This window comes from Hippocampus guttulatus, chromosome 17 (assembly GCF_054856545.1).
Source record: "Hippocampus guttulatus isolate MCC_2025c chromosome 17, RoL_Hgut_1.0, whole genome shotgun sequence".
In the NCBI taxonomy this organism is placed as follows: domain Eukaryota; kingdom Metazoa; phylum Chordata; class Actinopteri; order Syngnathiformes; family Syngnathidae; genus Hippocampus; species Hippocampus guttulatus.
In genome coordinates, this window is record NC_141277.1 from 5,263,746 (window position 1) to 5,280,702 (window position 16,957).

A 16,957-nucleotide genomic window follows, 5' to 3' on the forward strand; every position below is an offset into this window, starting at 1 on the left:
GTGTGAGCCGAGAGCCCCCACGGCATCCGTTAAGAGGAGCTACCCGAGATGCTTCAGCGGAGCGGACGCTCACCAATTAATGGCAAATTAATGACATTGATTCTTTCGAGCTTGCATCCAGAACACAAGATTTGATTCTGACTCAATTGGCCTGAGATCAATTGTTTGTCCTTTGAAGTTGGATTGGACATCCTTTAAAGACAAACGCACTCGCGCAGAGCCTTGTTGAAAAGATTGTCCGTGTGTCTTTTTCCATTTGCTCAGAATGAACTGCTCAGGCTGGGCTATCACATTCGCTTCACTATCATTATTTTCTTTACTTTGTGGATCATTTCTGATCCATCTCTTCACTTCTATCGTGTTAATCATTCGGCACGCTACATGTGTCCACTCTGAACCAAGCGTGCCATCGACTTCCTTTGCCCGTTATTATGAATACCTACCAAGGAACACTCGCTTCACACTAACTGTACCACGGGTCTCGCCAAAGCGAGCTCGAACATGGATTTGCCAAGCTGCGAGCGAGTCAGGCGACGCGACGAGAGCACTTCAGCAAACACGTAACGTGATGTTCACGAATCGTTTTTCACGTGCAGCAGCAGCTATGGCAGTCCACGTTAGATGATATCTTTTCAACGCATGTTGCTTTTAATATTTCATGATGCCAGCGATGAAAAAAGAACGGAGTCTCGCAGTGCGCACGCTGGGGCTTCGATTCCAAACACCTCAGGGACCGCTTAAGAGGCTCCGCTTCACAAACTGCACATGTACCTAATAATTTGGAGGCTGAGGATCGTCTGGTGGTGCTAATGCAGAATGGAAACGTGTCTATTGTGGGATGTTTTGTTTTTTGTTTGTTTGTTTTTTTTAAACATTGTATAGGTATATGAATAAGAGATGAGCAGTGGTGGAGCGGCAATGTTTTGGCCAGGGGGAAAGAACACAATTATGCGCCCACCATAAAAATAATACAACAACGCTGTCTGCGTGTTCCAGGAAGACACTTTGATGGTGGTTGTTTTGAAAGTGTGATGGAAGGATGAACATGTGACCGTCACAGCAGAACTCACCCCTTGAGTACAATGTCCCATGCCAAATCTGAAAATTTACCACATTTTGTTCTGTTGCAGCAGCATAATTAATATTCAGATTTTTTTCAAAACTCTACACACAACAATCCGTAATGACCATATTAGTTTGAGTAATTGGCAAATGTACACCTAAGTGGCTGCAAAGAGGAATCTTGTGCCCCCAACCTTGATTCTAATGCTAACCGCTCATGCTTCAAAGTCAAAATGTACAGATCAACATTGTGTTTATACCCTGAACTTGATGCCGATATATGCGTCTCCATTGTCTTCTTAGTGTTCTTCCCCCAAAGTTGATGTTAATGCTTATTGGTTGTTAATGTTTGTTAAAAATGTACACACATGTTCAAAGTTGTTTCAACCTCGAACATGATGTTAATGCTAACTGCTAACCCAATATGATGCAGATGAAGATTTTGCTAGCATTAGTTCAGTTCTAAGAAACTACTTCTTTGAAAAACAAATGTCGTTCAAGCTACAGAAAATGGCGGTGTGTGTGTGTGTGCGCGCGCGTGTGTGTGTGCGAGTGTGTGAATACGTGCGCGCGCCCTGCAGGCCGTGCAAGTCACCTTGTGTGCCTGCAGCGTGACACGCTACATCATCTTCATGCATGTTGTTGTTTATTCATCAGTTCTCTTGCAAGGCCATTAATAAAGATGATGCAGACGAAGAGGTGAGGGCAGGGCCTGCCTACCTACGATGCCTCCCAGCGTGCTTTGCGCTCGAGGCTCTTGTCACAACGAGGTCACGAAGCAAACCGATTTTTCGTAAGCTCGTGTAGCTATAACCGTGTTAACAGTGGCCTTAAAGCAGTTGTCATTTAAAAGAGACACTTAAGTGATATGTGGCAGCATATGCGGTAGTGGTTGTACGTCCACCTCACAGTGGAGAGGTCCTGGGTTCAAATCGGTTACATGGCAGTGTGGCTAATTTACATAAACGGCGCTTACGCTTCAAACCACAATGTTAGCACAGACTCTCATCTGCTAACAGAGTTAGCTGCTGATAAGCGGCACAAAGTTTACGACGTGCGTCTGCTGCATGCGCTACATGCTAGGATTTGCAAGAACCCATTAAGACATTAAATGCATGGGTTGTATTTTCCTTGGTGGAAGCAGTACTTCATCACCAAGCCACCGAATTGCACTTGTCAGTTCGTGCTGTGGTGTGGCGCATGACGCCACACACAAATATCCTCCAGCTGATATAAAAAAAAATTAGCTGAATATTCATTTCAGAAGCTCATGCTAATCTGTGCTAAGACTGCATCTCTGCTTAGCTCTTGGCTTTGACATGAAATTGCTTTAGGCGGTTCTTTTACTCCCCAACTTTTTCCATTCAAGCTGTCGTTTCCTGAGAAACAATGATGGGGTGGTTATGTTAATTAGACCCACTGCTACATCACAATCTTTCAGGATTCCGACAGGTTTGCTCACAGATGCATCTTGATAAATCAGAAGCCAGACAACTAAAACTACTTTTGTTCAATTTCACACTTGATGGGTGGGAAACCACTCCAGATATCTATTATGTATACGAGGGATTAAAAAGTCAGTTTTCCATGATATATCCTTTTGAATGATTGAACACAAAAAAATGTACATTAATACATCTCCTTAAATTTCAGTCACTATTAAATGATTTCTATCAGCAGCAACTAGCCAAACGAGAGGAAGGTGACGATTGAACTCGTCAGGAAATGAAATATGAAATCATCACGTCATGCTGCATTCAAATATGTAATTGTCAGAGGAGCGATGGACAAGCCTTCAATTACGCCACACAATAGCTGACGAGCTTATTCTACCCGCAGGAAATTGCGGCTTCGGGGTGCCGCAGGATGATGAGCGTCTGGTTGGTGAATACATTTGCCAGAATAATGAGTTGCCTTTGAGGGCCCAGTCACAATGACTGAGCCTGCCCGGCTGACCCAAAGTAAAAGTACTTACTTTTATTGTTTTCTTGGCAGATGTATGAAATTTCACAGTTTCCTTTCATGCAGTAATTGCTTTTGCCAATATTATGATCATCTGAACCAAAACAAGGCATTTAATGATAACAGTTTGGCCTTGATTGGCGAAGAAGTAAAAAAAAAAATGTATATACCTGTGTGTGTGTATATATATATATATATATATATATATATATATATATATATACTGTATATATTTTTTTTTTTCACACACCAAACCTGATGCCAATGTTAACAGTTATATTTATGTCGCTGACAGGGATGAAGATCCGTGAGGTGATGATCAACGTGTCCCGCCAGCAGGTGGAGGACTTCCACGGTCCCGAGGACTACTGGTGCCTCTGTGTTGCCTGGAGCCACCTGGGAACATCCAAAAGCCGTAAGGCATCCGTGCGGATCGCCTGTAAGTCCCGACTTTTGTTGTTTAGCGTGTGGTTTTGCTGACTCTTAGCGCTTCTGAAGTTTCTTTTGGTGTTTTTCAGACCTGAGGAAGAACTTTGAGCAGGACCCTCAAGGCTTGGAGGTGCCCCTGAGCGGCATGATCGTCTTGCATTGTCGGCCACCAGATGGTGTACCTGTAGCCCAGGTAACCATGCCGATAACCCTCATGGTTACATTTCTCACGCCAGAAGACTTAGCAGTCTTCCGAGCCACGCAGATGTGAAAAATATACGACTATTGGTCATTTATGGAATAATGGTTTCATAATCAAGTGAGGCAGGGGGGGAAAGGAAAATATTTCCTTAAATTGTTTAAATGGTTAAAAATACATATTTGCTTTTTTTTTTCTACCATGGTAGTGAAATGAATGTCAATTATTCGTGGATCTCGGAGAGTAGAGAGAGTAGAATTTTTCTTTCTTTTTTTTATGTGCCACAGAAGAGTTTACGAGGGGTCATTTGCACTATATTTTTAATTTTTTTTAAAAAAACGAATATGGCATGAATGTAAAAGCGAGCAAAGACGGAATCAAAAAGTATATCAAATATCACACCCCACTGTGACTTATTCAGGTGCCTTGTTTCAATTCCCTCTTCGACTGTGGGTTGTTGTATTTGACACACGGCCTTTTTAATTTCTCCCTCATGAATATCAAAATGAATATCAATGAGGAGAACAATAAGAATAGCAACCAGCGCTCTCACCCGCCGTCACGGTGAGTCATGTGGTATCACGCTGAGCCTCCGTCTGTGGTATATCGATGTCAAAGTCAGAAGCTTAAGTTTACTGAAAACTCAATACTGCCGTTTCCTCTTTGATTGACAGCAACATGCTAATGCCAATGCTAGCAGGTGTACAGAGCCCAAACTTGATGGTATAAGGCCAACAGATAGGAATGCATATTCATATTATCACCATAGCCCAAACACGTGGTAATGGTTTCCGTGTATTCTCTTCTAAAGCTCATGGGGTTTTTTTGTCATTGTATCATGTTAGCGACTTGTGCTCCAGCCTCATGCAGACTCTTTGTGTCATTGTCGCGTCGTTGTCAGGCAATAAAAATGAATAAAATATGAGAAGCGTCTGCGGAAGGCATCATTGGAATGGGGCACTCTTTCTGAGAGTCTTCTTTGAAGAGGAAGCTTTGTTAGCGTAGCGTAGCGGCATGTTCAACTTAACATAGCACAACATGCACAACACATGCTTACCCCCCCCCCCCCGCTACACCCCCCAAAAAAGCGTTTTTACATGTTGTGTGTGTGTGTGTGTGTGTGTGTGCTTGAATGTGTTTAGTAATTTGCCAAAGCCCAGCATGTGTTAGTTGCATTTTTTAGCGTGTTGTTTCTTCGTGTTAAGTGCATTTTCTCAGCCTAGTTTGACTTCGTGTTCTATATTAGGAGATTTGTTCGGGACAGTCAGATGATATTTGTATCTTCAAACTTCTCGAGCTTGTGTATAGAAAAAAAAAAAGCTAATAGAAAAAAAGAGTGTCCTCTCCTCAGCAAGACTAAAGCAGACGTAAGCTCTTTTTGCTATCAGGCCTGCTAAGCTTATTGCTGCTATCACAGCAGGGCAGCAGATAACATGGACGCCTCTTCTTTTCATTAACATCACACAGCAACCATAAGGCCGCTGTAACGTTCAGGGTGGCTTCAAGACGGATAAGCTCAATTTATAAAAAAAAAATTGTTTTTTTTTTTTTCTTCAATAATGACGACACAACAGGATTTCAATGCTTACAGCTCCCTCTTGAGTAGCTATGTGACCTCAATTGCTAAAAGCGCCGGTCCGGGTGCATGAGGGGGCCGATAGAGGTTATGTACCCTTTCCAAACTCGCGTCATAAAAAATAAAAAATAAAGAGAAAATCCTTTCAAACGTGGACATGAGCTATTTCCTGCTGCTGCTGGGATTTGACTTTATGGATTATTTACTTGCACTCTGCTCTTTGTCTCACGCATCAGTGCGTCAACATACCGATGACCACAATGCGTCAGTGCGGCGCTAACATGCCGCCATGCTACTATTCGCTACTAGGCTATCCTCAATCATTCAGCGCGCACACACAAGAAAGTTCACACACATGCTAGGGTCTTGATACAAAATAACACATACTAGCACACCAACACATGTTACATGCTAGCACGTATTAGTACGTGTACCACATATTATCACATACAAATAAGTTGTAACACATTAGCATGTTGTAACCCATTAACACTCAGGAACACATGCTGACATATGCTAACACATGATAACACATTAGCCCATGCTATCACAAGTTAAAATACGCTTGCACATGCAAATTACCATATATTAACATATGCTAAACACATTCGAGCACATTCTCACCAAAGACATGTTGGTGCACAGAGCATTCCCGAACATATTCTACTCACAGATTAAGACATAACACATGACCACATTCTAACAAATATTAGCACAAGCTGAGATTGTGGCTGTGAGCAATGATTTTGCAAGAAACATCTAACATTTCCCATTTCCTTTCAGTATTACAAGTGAGAAAAGTAATAGCATGCCTATTATCGAAAAAAAGAGGCACATTTTGTCCTTTAGTTGCATTTGAGTACTCTGAGCATTATCGCCATTAGTTTCCATTTAAAAGCAAGCCTTTTTACAGTCGAAAAAGTCAGACGTATTCGCAGCAATAAATAATGAATGAGAAAAGTAATAGCACACCCGCACTGAAAAGATGCACCTTTTGTCCTTTGGTTGCATTTGAGTCCCCTGAGCATAATTGCCGATATTAACTGCCGATATTCCCTGACGATTACAAAGCAAGCCTTTATGTTGTCACACAAATTCCTGCTTTAGTCCCGTGGTTTTTCTCTCTCTGCGGCAAAAGCGGTTGACCTTCGTCTCCGTGGCAACGCTCAGCATAATGTTCTCATGCTTTTTTTTTTTAATTGTAACAGCCTGAGACTTTTCAACGGGGGGTAGAAAGCCGCCGTCGCCGTAATTGTGTGGGTCGAAGAATAATCCAATAGCACACGCTTGGCGGCACGGATCTTGATTACAACGCCAGGCGGGGAAGTCAGCAGAGACAAAAGTGGCGGACGAATTCGGTGGAGCGGGCAACGCGGCCCACCAGCGGGGGCGCTAAATTACCGACACGTAGAGTGGGTAAAAAAAAAAAAAAAAAAAAAGTTAAATCAAAACAGCGCTCATGATGACATGACTCCTGATTTATTGATATCCCTGTGTGTTCTCTTATTTTCCGCCTTTCAACTGGGGTTTCTTGGAAAGAGCAAAGCAATCACGGAGTTTATTGGCTGCTGCGCTAATCCCTCAGCGACTGGACGTCAAACACGCGCACAGAGTGCTCGGTCGCACACCGACACACGCGCGCCGGTGTACAAACACGCGGTGTTCCCAGCGGGACCGAGTTTTTAATCCTCAAATAGAGCGGCGTGAATCGGAGAGCGCTCACCGCGGATGAAAAGCTCCTGACGTTAATGTCAATTTACAGCAGCGCTCAAGCGCAGAGACCAGCATCCAGCGGCCTGTCCTTCATCAAGGCTTGAGCACGCCATAGAAAAAGTGGCAAAGGAATCGCCATTTTTAAGGGCTCTCTCAATGGACAAAATTGACCAAATTTGGCAGAAATGTTCAGCCTGGTGAAAATGTATCTATTTTTGGCGTTGTGTGTGTAAAGCCGAAAAATTGTCAAGGTGGTTCCCTCTGGAACATTGTGAAACTTCAACCCTCGAAGGCATTTGCACGTAGCAACATGAAATTTAGGAGACATGGCATGAGTGCACCCACAAAAAAGTCTCAAAAAGCCACGCCTGAAAAGGTATATAGGAAGGCAGCCATTTTTTGTGAAAAAATATCCATTTTAGGTCCACTTTGTACATTTCCAGCGGTCCCTCAAAGACACTTTTCTCCTGGAGTTTTTGTCCAATCTCTAGCATAACACCAAAACGTTAATAACTCGCTAAAAAAAATACAAGTGTGTGAAGTATTAGAGCAAAATGTTCTCTTCCTCTCCGCTCTCTTTTAAACGCAAATCTCTGCTCTTGTTGTCTTCAGGTGGAATGGCTGAAAAACGACGAGCTTTTGAGCACCGGTGGCGGCGTGACAGACCCCAAAGGCGACCACCGTCTGGTCATCCCTCAGGCGCAACTCTCCGATTCAGGAAACTACACCTGTGTCGCCAGCAACATCGTGGCCAAGCGGCGCAGCTCCACAGCTGCCGTCGTCGTCTTTGGTGAGCGAATAAAACCCTGCTCTTTTTTTTTTTTTAAGATTTGGTTGCAAGTAATTTGTGTATTATTGCTTTTCCGTGTGATTTAGTCGCTAGAGACAGGCCGTGGAGCCACTACAGGAATTAATCAGGTTCTATTTTTTATTTTATTTTAGTTTTTTTTTTTTTTTGCCAAGGCCCCATCAATCAGTCATTTCCATAATGTTCATGATGGCCCCGACGACTCGTTCTTCCCGTCTGATGACAGCCAATGAGCTGACGCGTCACTTTGGCGGCCGCAAATCACGGACAAACGTGACAGTCGCCGTCGTTCATCATCGTCGTCGTCTTCCCGATGAACCCCCCGGGGACACTGAGATGGGATTTATACTGCGGCTCTTTTCCAATTTAGTGCTTATATCAATTTTTATACTTCTTTCTGTGTGTATATTGACTGAACAACTACCACGCGACAGTAGAAGTAAACAAACGTTACATTAATCCTTCCATATCATTTATCTTCGTATGTATCGACTTCCCTCGATCGTTTTTTTTAGAAGCAGCTAAATATACACGATATGTAATGTCGACATACCGTACTCCAATGTAGCAGATTTACTTCAGATTTACTTCTACCGTGAGCCCGTTATATTGACTTCCTCGTCTTCTAGTGAATGGCGGCTGGTCGTTATGGAGCGACTGGTCACCCTGCAACGTGCGTTGCGGTCGTGGCGTCCACAAGCGCACGCGCACGTGCACCAACCCGGCGCCGCTCAACGGCGGCTCCTTCTGCGACGGCGTCTCGGTGCAGAAGAGCGCCTGCAATTCGCCGTGTCCCGGTAAGCGTGACGCGGCGTCAACGCCAACGCGGATGCGGCACGCTCACGCCGTTTTGGTTGTGATTACCTGCCAGTGGACGGCGGCTGGGGCGCGTGGACCGAATGGTCGACGTGCGGTGGCAACTGCGAGAGGAGGCGGAGCCGCGAGTGCACGGCGCCCGAACCCAAGCACGGCGGGCGGCTGTGCGACGGCGTGACGCTGGCTACTGACAACTGCACAGGAGGCCTCTGCACACAAAGTGAGAAATACCATTTCACGTATCTAAACAACTGCGAGAACGGTCATCGTAACAGCTGCGATTGCCCGCAGCATTTTATGGGACCGTTATATACGCGGTGGTTGATGTTTGTGTGTTTTCAGATGGAAAATTGCTGCGTGATGCCAAACCGCAAGGTGAGCTTTTGTGCGTATGTGTATATTTTCTTCATGGTACTTGAGTAGTTTCTTGGACTAATTTCTTAGCCCCGACCCCAAACAAGACCCGCTAGTGGGGTTGTAACCTTGTACTCATTAGTTTCATAGTATGTATTTCTGAGAGCGGCTTGGAGAGACCAAAAGACGCACCTGACAATTGAGTTCCAAAAAATACAAGTCCATAGGACAAATAACCCCCCCAAAAAAATGAAAATCCTGGAGCTTGAGGTCGGTATACAATTTGAACTTGAATGTCGCAAGAAGTTTTGAGGTGGTGTCTGCTGAACTATTTCCAAGGACTGCAAATACAGGGGACTAAAAGTTCCTGATGCCGTGGAGGGAAATTGATCAGAACCAGTCATTTTGGAGGACCCGTGTTCATTTTATTGTAGTTTTGGGAAATACAAGCTTCAAGAACAAAAAGTTCCACTGAGCTTAGGCGTTTTTGTTGTGACTTCTACTCACTTTGTCCTCAGCTTTGTTAGTTTGTCCCAAACTTTTCACGCCCTCAATTAACCTGCCAGTGGAAACATGTTAATGAGAGTTCTTTATTTCCCCCCCCCATTTTGCGCTCCATCCTGCTGAGAGGATTTCTCCCAATGTCCCTTATCTTCATGTTACAAGCCAGCAGCCATTGCGATTGCTCAGTGCTTGGTCTTCGGTCCTCGTTTCTGCTTGGGACAAGATACAATTTTCTTATTGTACATTTCATACAATAAGCAATGATTATGCCCAAAGCCTTAGCGCAGAACTTAATCCAGGAACCTCAATGAAGTTCTTGAGCTCTTGAGGGTGTTACCGGTTGGACGGGACTTGTGAGTGAAAGTTGCTGTTGCGTTTTTGAGGTGTGGTGGAGAGCGGCGTCGATGGCATCGGCGGGGGCGACGTGGCGCTCTACTCCGGCCTGGTGGCCGGCGCGGCGACGGTGGCGCTGCTGATAGTGGGCGTCACCATGTACCGCCGCAGCCGCAGCGACTACGGCGTGGACGTCATCGACTCGTCCGCCCTCGCCGGGGGTTTCCAGTCCTTCAACTTCAAGACATCGCGACAAGGTGACACCGCCAATCAATATACATCTACTGTATGTATGCATATACATTATATTATAATTTACATTCCAATTACCATGAAGAATGAAGCGATTCAAAGTATTACTGTGTGCGCGCGTGTGTATGACTCGTCTGAATAATTCATGGATGCTTTTTCAATATTTTATTTTTTATGCGTGTGATGCTTAATGGGAATTTGTTTTACAAGGTTGGCATTACAGGTCACGTTTGTTGGGATAACCGAGCGCGATTGCAGCGAGGGGTACAGTGAGGTGCTGTTCCCTCCTCACCTGACTGAATTATTTTCCGCAGGCAACCCTCTGCTGATCCGCTCGTCGCTGCAGCCCGACCTGAGCGTGTCTCGCACGTACACCAGCCCCATGTGCTTCCACGACGCCATGGACAAGGAGCTCCTGGACCCCCTGCCCGATCTCAAGGTCAAAGGTGAGCCTCTCTCTTTTAGCTACAGATATACCAAAAGAGCTTTTGAGGATGAGTACTCCGTTACTCATACTCATTTAACCGACGATGTCCCTACGCGTAGGGATCACAGAGGGTTCAGACTTCCACCCTCAGACATTTCCGAGGGGCCTGTCACCGGACTACCGGGGCGTCGTGGTGGGCGCCACGTTGGGCCGAGGAGAGAGGAACCTTCTTGGTCCGCAGGGGGTGCCGGCACCTGTCGTCAGGCCGCGGCACAAAGCCACGGCTGTGTTGGGTCACGCAGGAGGACGCCTGGTGGTGCCAAACACAGGTGCACACACTTTATTTGCTCTTCCTTCCGTCCTTGCTCCTTTCCTTCTTTCCTCCCTTTTGTCTTGTTTTCCTTTTTTCCTCTTTATTTCCCTTGACTTTCCCCATTTCTTTCTGTCATCTGATTCCATCCACCTTTTTTTGCCCTCCTTTTTTTCTTCTTTGCCACCTCTCTGTTCCTTCTTTAGGCCGCCACCCCAAAAAAAAAAAATCCCCCTTGGCGAGCAGGGCGGGCGGGTGCGTTTCGACAATGTTTGACCTTGTCGTTATTGGCCCAAAGCTAGAATGAGAAAATGTCATCCATCCGGCAAAGAACATTCATTTTTCATTCACTCCACAGATGAAGGCCGACAGTTTTGGCCTTCGTGCAATCACCTCAGTCAGCCTCCACCATTCCGAAAAGCACACAAACACCTTGAACGCTGGGAACATGCAGCAATCCGCAACAAAAAGTCATTCAAAACGTAAAGGTCATACTTTTATAGCAATCGAAAAAATTGAGCAGGAGAAAAAATTGGAAATTCATCTGGAATAGAACTGATTTCAAAAGCATGTCATTTAGTACAAGTTAAAAAGTGATATAAACCTGAAATAGCAAAGCTGCAAATAGTGTCCTCGCATGAACACCACACACACACTTACTGAGGAGCTTCTGGCTTTCACCCTTTCAGGGACAGCGGTTACTACACTGGACAGCTAATCAGCTTATCAGGTTATCGTTATTTGTGCACGAAAGGGTTAATGAAGGGTTCCGACATACAGTCAGCCTGCACTGTTTGCTTCCTATACGTGTTGCTGATCATGTAGCGCAGGTGTGCTAATGACCGCAACGTTGTGCACAGGCGTGAGTCTGCTGGTGCCCGTCGGGGGGATCGCTCAGGACACCACGTGGGAGACAACGGTTATCGTCAACCAGGAGGACAGCAGGTGAGCAAACCGTTAGTCATTGGTTGTTTAGTCGCTGAGGGAGGCGCTTAGTTGTGAGCGACCGAGTCAGTCAGTCGGTTTGCCTATTCAAGGTCAAGGTCATCTTTATTGTCGGTTGTTAGTTAATAGGTTGGTCAGTTATCTAATTGTTTGGTTAGTTAGTCAGATGGTTAGCATTTAAGTTGCCGGCAAGGTTATCAGCAGGTCTGTGATTTAGTCGGTGTCTTGATTATTTCGTTATTTTGATTTTTAGTCAGGCAGTTAGTAGGGTGGCTAGTTAGTTCGTTCTCGGTCAGTTAGTCAGCTGGAAGTTCTTTTAGTTATTTTGTCAGTCGGTCGGTTGGTCAGTGAGTTAATAATTTAAAAGTTGGTTAGTTGATAGTACAGTCTGGTACTTGGTTGGTTAGTTAGCCGTGCATAGTCTGCGGTTAGTTGGTTGGTCGATCAGTTGGTTCCAGTTAATTCCACATCTAGACCAAGTGTCGTCTCAGGCTTGTTTGAAGTTTGTCGTTAACCCACAGATGACTGTAAGCACCTCTGACTTCAGCCACTGCCGAGCCTCGGCTCTCCGCTCGTCTGTGCTACTTGCGCGCTGCGCAGCACTGTGCAGCGGTGCGATAAGACGCATGCGGTGTGCCGCTTAAGGAAGCTGCCGGAGTTACAGCGCCGAGCTGTCAATCAACCGCTATCAGCCCAAAGGCGGGGAAAGTCCGGCAGGACGGAGAAATAGGATTTCCTTTCTTTTCTTGTTGCTGGAATGAGACTTCCCGGCTCACTTTCGCATGCGAGAGGAGCTTCTTATATTTTCATCACGAGTCACATGGCGCCTGCTGTCATGTGACACGGCCGTACCGACTCGAAACTGATCCGCTCGTTAGCAGGATGACTATTGATATTCCGATGTCTTCATTGGTCAACACTGTTGATGGTCTCTGTGTCAGAGTAAGACTTGGAAGGTAAGAAGGTCCGCAGAAAACGCACAAAAAAAAAAAAAAGTATCGGATGTGAAAAGTGAAGAGAAGGTCACTTGGGTTGATCAGTCAGTGTTCCAACTCACAGCTCGGCGTTGGGCGAAGGATCGGAGATCTTCCTGAGTCCCGCCGTCACGTACGGCCCGCCGGGGCTGGAGCTGTCGTGCCCCGTGGTGCTGACCATGGCACACTGCTGTGAGGCGGCCGCCGACCACTGGATCGCTCGGCTCAAGAGGCAGACGCAGGACGGCAAATGGGAGGTCAGTCATCCGAACGACGCCCTTCCATCTCAATTCCCTCCATTTCAACTCAGGGTGTCGCGATCCGACCATATCGGCCGATACATCCGAGTTCATCAAGCATTTTTTCAGATGATCGGCATCGGGTCATTGAAAATGAAACAATTAACATGACTTTTTATAAGTCACAAAGAGACAAAATAATCCCGAGGGCCAACGGTATATTGCCAAATGTAACAGCAATAGCTTTGTTTTATATCGCACTACATAACATTTTTGAGTTTGTGTGATGGAGTGTGAAAGATGAGAGGCAGACATAAAAGCCGCACAAAAAAAAAATGCTTGTCGTTTATTCAAGCTGCAGATTCTTAAGGCCTGTCGTGCGGGAACTATTTGTTCATAAATGAACCACAGAAGGAGACCGCAAGAGGGATGAATTGATTGACAAAGGAAAAGATGAGCGTCGGTGGCGAGTTGGCATGCAAGAAAACGACTTTCCCACTCATCGTGTCTTCACATTTTGAAGACTTTTGGAAGATTGAGTTGATACATTTCTATGCCAGTTAAGGCCTCAATTATAAATGCATGGATTCAATGCCTTTATGGAACCACAAGAACTCTGTTCATTTGAAACACTGCTCCACTCCACATGTCATCGTAGCGGGTACTTAAAATCAAGTGACTCCGACTCTGGTTCAAAATAAAAATGTGATGGAGACATTTTTTGACCCCCAGCACCTTCCACCTCGGCCCCCTTCTAATGCACACACTCCATCTCGACCATCTATCTCAACCCCACCCCCCTATCTCGACACCTTCTATCTTGACATCCTCCACCTCGACACTTTCCATCTCGACATCCTACAATATCAACACCCTCCCTCTCCATACCTTCCATCTCAACACCTTCTATTCATCTGTATGGCGAGCGGATCCACGGCGCTCTTTTCAATGGTGTAGTGACCTCCTCAAAAGGCAGCGGAGACCTCATGCGGGGAGGGAGGACGGAGGAGGGGTTGTGGGGGGGAGGCGCCTTTGAGGCGGAATGACACATCCACGCGCGCACAAAAGGCGTCTATCAAAACAACGAAAAAGTGCGGGTGTCGTGCCTCTGACTGCTGTGAGATAACGAGAAAGATATCTGATGTAACCAAAAAAAATTATAATTCTCGGAATTAGCGATCCGAACACTACTGGAGGCCGCCGTCGCCCATTAAAGTGCCATCAGATCGTCGAGTCCCCTGCTGCAAATTTTATTCGCTAACTCTAAGACCCCTTGCTGACTAAAATATGTAGATTTATCATTAGGGTACATGATAGGAATGCATCTGAAAGCTTCTTTTTCCAACAGAATGATGGATTTTTTTTTTGTTTTTTGGATAGGGTAATTATTTCTTTCTCTCTATTGGGCAGTATGGCCTTGATCAGGAATATCTGTTGAAAAGTGCGATCGCATTAACTCATTCAGTACCAGCCAATTCTGGACCAAGTCTGAAAAGACGTTTAAAAACGTCTTTGGGAGTAAATGAGTTAATCATATGACATACATTGCGCACAAGATTGATTTCCCCCCCCCCCTAATTGGATTATTTCCCATTCGACTGCTCATTACTACTGTATTGTGCAAAGTGTCGGTTATCGTGAGTAACTTTAAAGGACTGTACTTTCTTTACATTGTGTTAATGTCTATCGTGAAAAGCGTCGCTAGTCACGAATTACTGTTGAGGTGAGCGACACGTACGTGCATCTTTTGCTTTTCTGCTTGGTAGATTATTTCGAGTCGTCTCACTGGTGGGAGGGAGTGCGCGCTTGTATTCACTCGCATAAATTGTGGGCACGCATGCATGAGCAAGCGCGTTCAACTTTTCTTTGTGCCCTTGCGGATTTCTTTGCGTTGTTTATTTTAATTTTTTTGTGTGAGTTGGCGTTTTAATGAAAAACTGTCAAGAACCACTACATTATGGCTCCGCCGCTTTCAATACATTGCGACCCAATAAAACCCGAAAGGCTCTAATTTATGCGTAGCTCATCTTTTCCTTATAACATGCCAGTGATAGTCACCCAATTCCGTTTTCATTATCGCTCCCCGTGGGTGGTAATTTGAAGTTATTATCCTAAAAATCAGAGCGGCGACAGTTTGACACCCGGTGAAAACCCACATGCGGGCTCACCGGCAGCCTGGATTCTCTGTGTGCTTTCTGACAGGAAGTGATGTGCGTGCAGGAGCCGTGCACTTCCTGTTACTGCCTCCTGGAAGCGCAGCGCTGCCACGTGTTGCTGGAGCGGCCCGGTCGCTACGCCCTGGTGGGCGAGCCGCTACGACCGGACGCCGCTAAGCGCCTGCGACTGGCCGCCTTCGGAAGCCCCGACGCCGCCAACCCAAGGGGCTTCATCCTCAGGGTCTACTGTGTGGACGACACGCCGCACGCTTTCCAGGTTGAGTTCTTTTTAGCAAGGTAGTCGTCATCATGTATCATAAAGCGAGGGGCCAATCATCTATGGCAGTTTTTAGATTTTAACTCTGGATTATTTCGCAATGATCATGAAAAATCGGTGCAAAGGGAGATCGTCCGCGCCACTGCATCTCTTGAGTGTTCTCTGATGCAAACTGACGATGATGCTGACTTTGGCTAAAAGGAGCGAATTGTCGCGACTGTGACATTTGTACGCCCTCTGCCGCCCTCAGGAGGTGACGGCAGGCGAACGCGTCCGAGGCGGACGCCTGCTGGAGGAGCCGAAAGTGTTGTCATTCCGCGGGAACGCACTCAGCCTGCAGGTGAACATCCAGGACGTCCCGCAGATGCTGTGGAACATCAAGCCTTTCACCACCTGCCAGGTCAACTCTTTGGACTAATTTATTTATTCTGTGGATTATTGCAACTCAAATATCATCTTCTCTTCCTTTCCATTCACTTCCTTTCCCTCCTTGACTTTCTTCCCCCCCCCCTTCCCCCTCGCTGACTTCTTCTCTTCCTTCTTTTTCTTCTATGGCATACTTTTATTCTCCTCCACCTCGTCCTCCTTCACCCTCCTCATGTTTCTTCTTTTCATCCTTCCTCCATCATCTTTTCCTTCCCTTTCTTCTCCAACATCATCTTCTACCCGTCCACCTCCTCTGACTCCTCTTCGTTCTCTTCCTCCTTAACCTCCCCGCCCCCTTACTCCTCTGTCATCCTCCTTCTCCTCTTGCTCCACCTCTGCAGGAGTTCTCCTTCTGCCAGGTGTGGTGGGGCAAACAGCGCGCCCTGCAGTGTGCCTTCTCCCTGGAGCGGATCAGCGCCGCCTCCTCTTCCTCCTTCTCCTCATCTCCTCTCTCGTGTAAGATCAGCGTGCGTCAAGTTCAAGGTGAAGAGCAAGTCCTGCAGATCTACACAACAGTGCAGCCCGAGGTGAGACCTTAAATTTGTTTGTTTGTGGTTATGGGGTTTGTGTTTCATCGTAACAAGTTACGGTGAAGTAGGCTCAGTATGATTGGACCTCTTAAATTGGTCTTCCCCACCCCCCCAGAACCCAAAGATACCGGTCCCGTTCTCTTCCGAGTCTGACTGCTCCATCGCCTCCCAGGCGGGATCACGGGCCTTCAAGATCCCTCTCTCCATTCGCCAGAGAATCAGCGCCACATTTGATGGCGCCAAAGGCAAGGACTGGCGCCTCCTAGCCAAGAAGCTGCACGTGGACAGGTAGGAAATACACCGTTTAAATTCTGAATGGACTCCCACGCGCAGGTAAAACCAGAATCCCAAAATGCATATTTAGTGCGTGGGATCCAAGCGAACGAGTCGGGACTGATCTGCCATCAGCCACCAAAGCCTCCAGTCGCACCCACGCCGCTGATTTCATTATAGATGCGGAGGCGGGCGGGGAAAGCAGGCGAGACCGCGTTCCGGTTGGCATGGCAGATTCCGATCGGGAAGGTCTCAGACCGCGGGGAACCTTGACTGCTTTGCTCATTACCGGCATGAACACTTGATGATTGACGATGACCTCTGAGAAAATCTGGGGAAAAAGAGCGACAGGAATGGAGTGAGACAAAAGGCTCTGGGGTCTCATGGGTTCG

The 16,957-nt window shown here is 46.3% G+C and overlaps 1 protein-coding gene across 3 annotated transcripts in view; it reads left to right on the top strand.

Annotated features, from left to right (window-relative positions):
* The window catches only part of LOC147191686 (netrin receptor UNC5D-like), a 91,547-nt gene that overhangs the window by 73,685 nt on the left and 905 nt on the right, over positions 1 to 16,957 (top strand). For 2 of the 3 annotated variants that reach the window (XM_086135161.1, XM_086135163.1), the window contains 15 exons: positions 3,320 to 3,463; positions 3,543 to 3,646; positions 7,554 to 7,731; positions 8,379 to 8,546; positions 8,621 to 8,785; positions 8,908 to 8,940; positions 9,807 to 10,013; positions 10,323 to 10,454; positions 10,555 to 10,764; positions 11,606 to 11,690; positions 12,750 to 12,921; positions 15,106 to 15,336; positions 15,587 to 15,736; positions 16,104 to 16,289; positions 16,408 to 16,580. In XM_086135161.1, coding sequence (XP_085991287.1) covers positions 3,320 to 3,463; positions 3,543 to 3,646; positions 7,554 to 7,731; positions 8,379 to 8,546; positions 8,621 to 8,785; positions 8,908 to 8,940; positions 9,807 to 10,013; positions 10,323 to 10,454; positions 10,555 to 10,764; positions 11,606 to 11,690; positions 12,750 to 12,921; positions 15,106 to 15,336; positions 15,587 to 15,736; positions 16,104 to 16,289; positions 16,408 to 16,580 — 2,338 coding nt within the window. The remainder of the gene's footprint in view (positions 1 to 3,319; positions 3,464 to 3,542; positions 3,647 to 7,553; positions 7,732 to 8,378; positions 8,547 to 8,620; positions 8,786 to 8,907; positions 8,941 to 9,806; positions 10,014 to 10,322; positions 10,455 to 10,554; positions 10,765 to 11,605; positions 11,691 to 12,749; positions 12,922 to 15,105; positions 15,337 to 15,586; positions 15,737 to 16,103; positions 16,290 to 16,407; positions 16,581 to 16,957) is intronic. The other variant, XM_086135164.1, reaches the window with a different exon arrangement.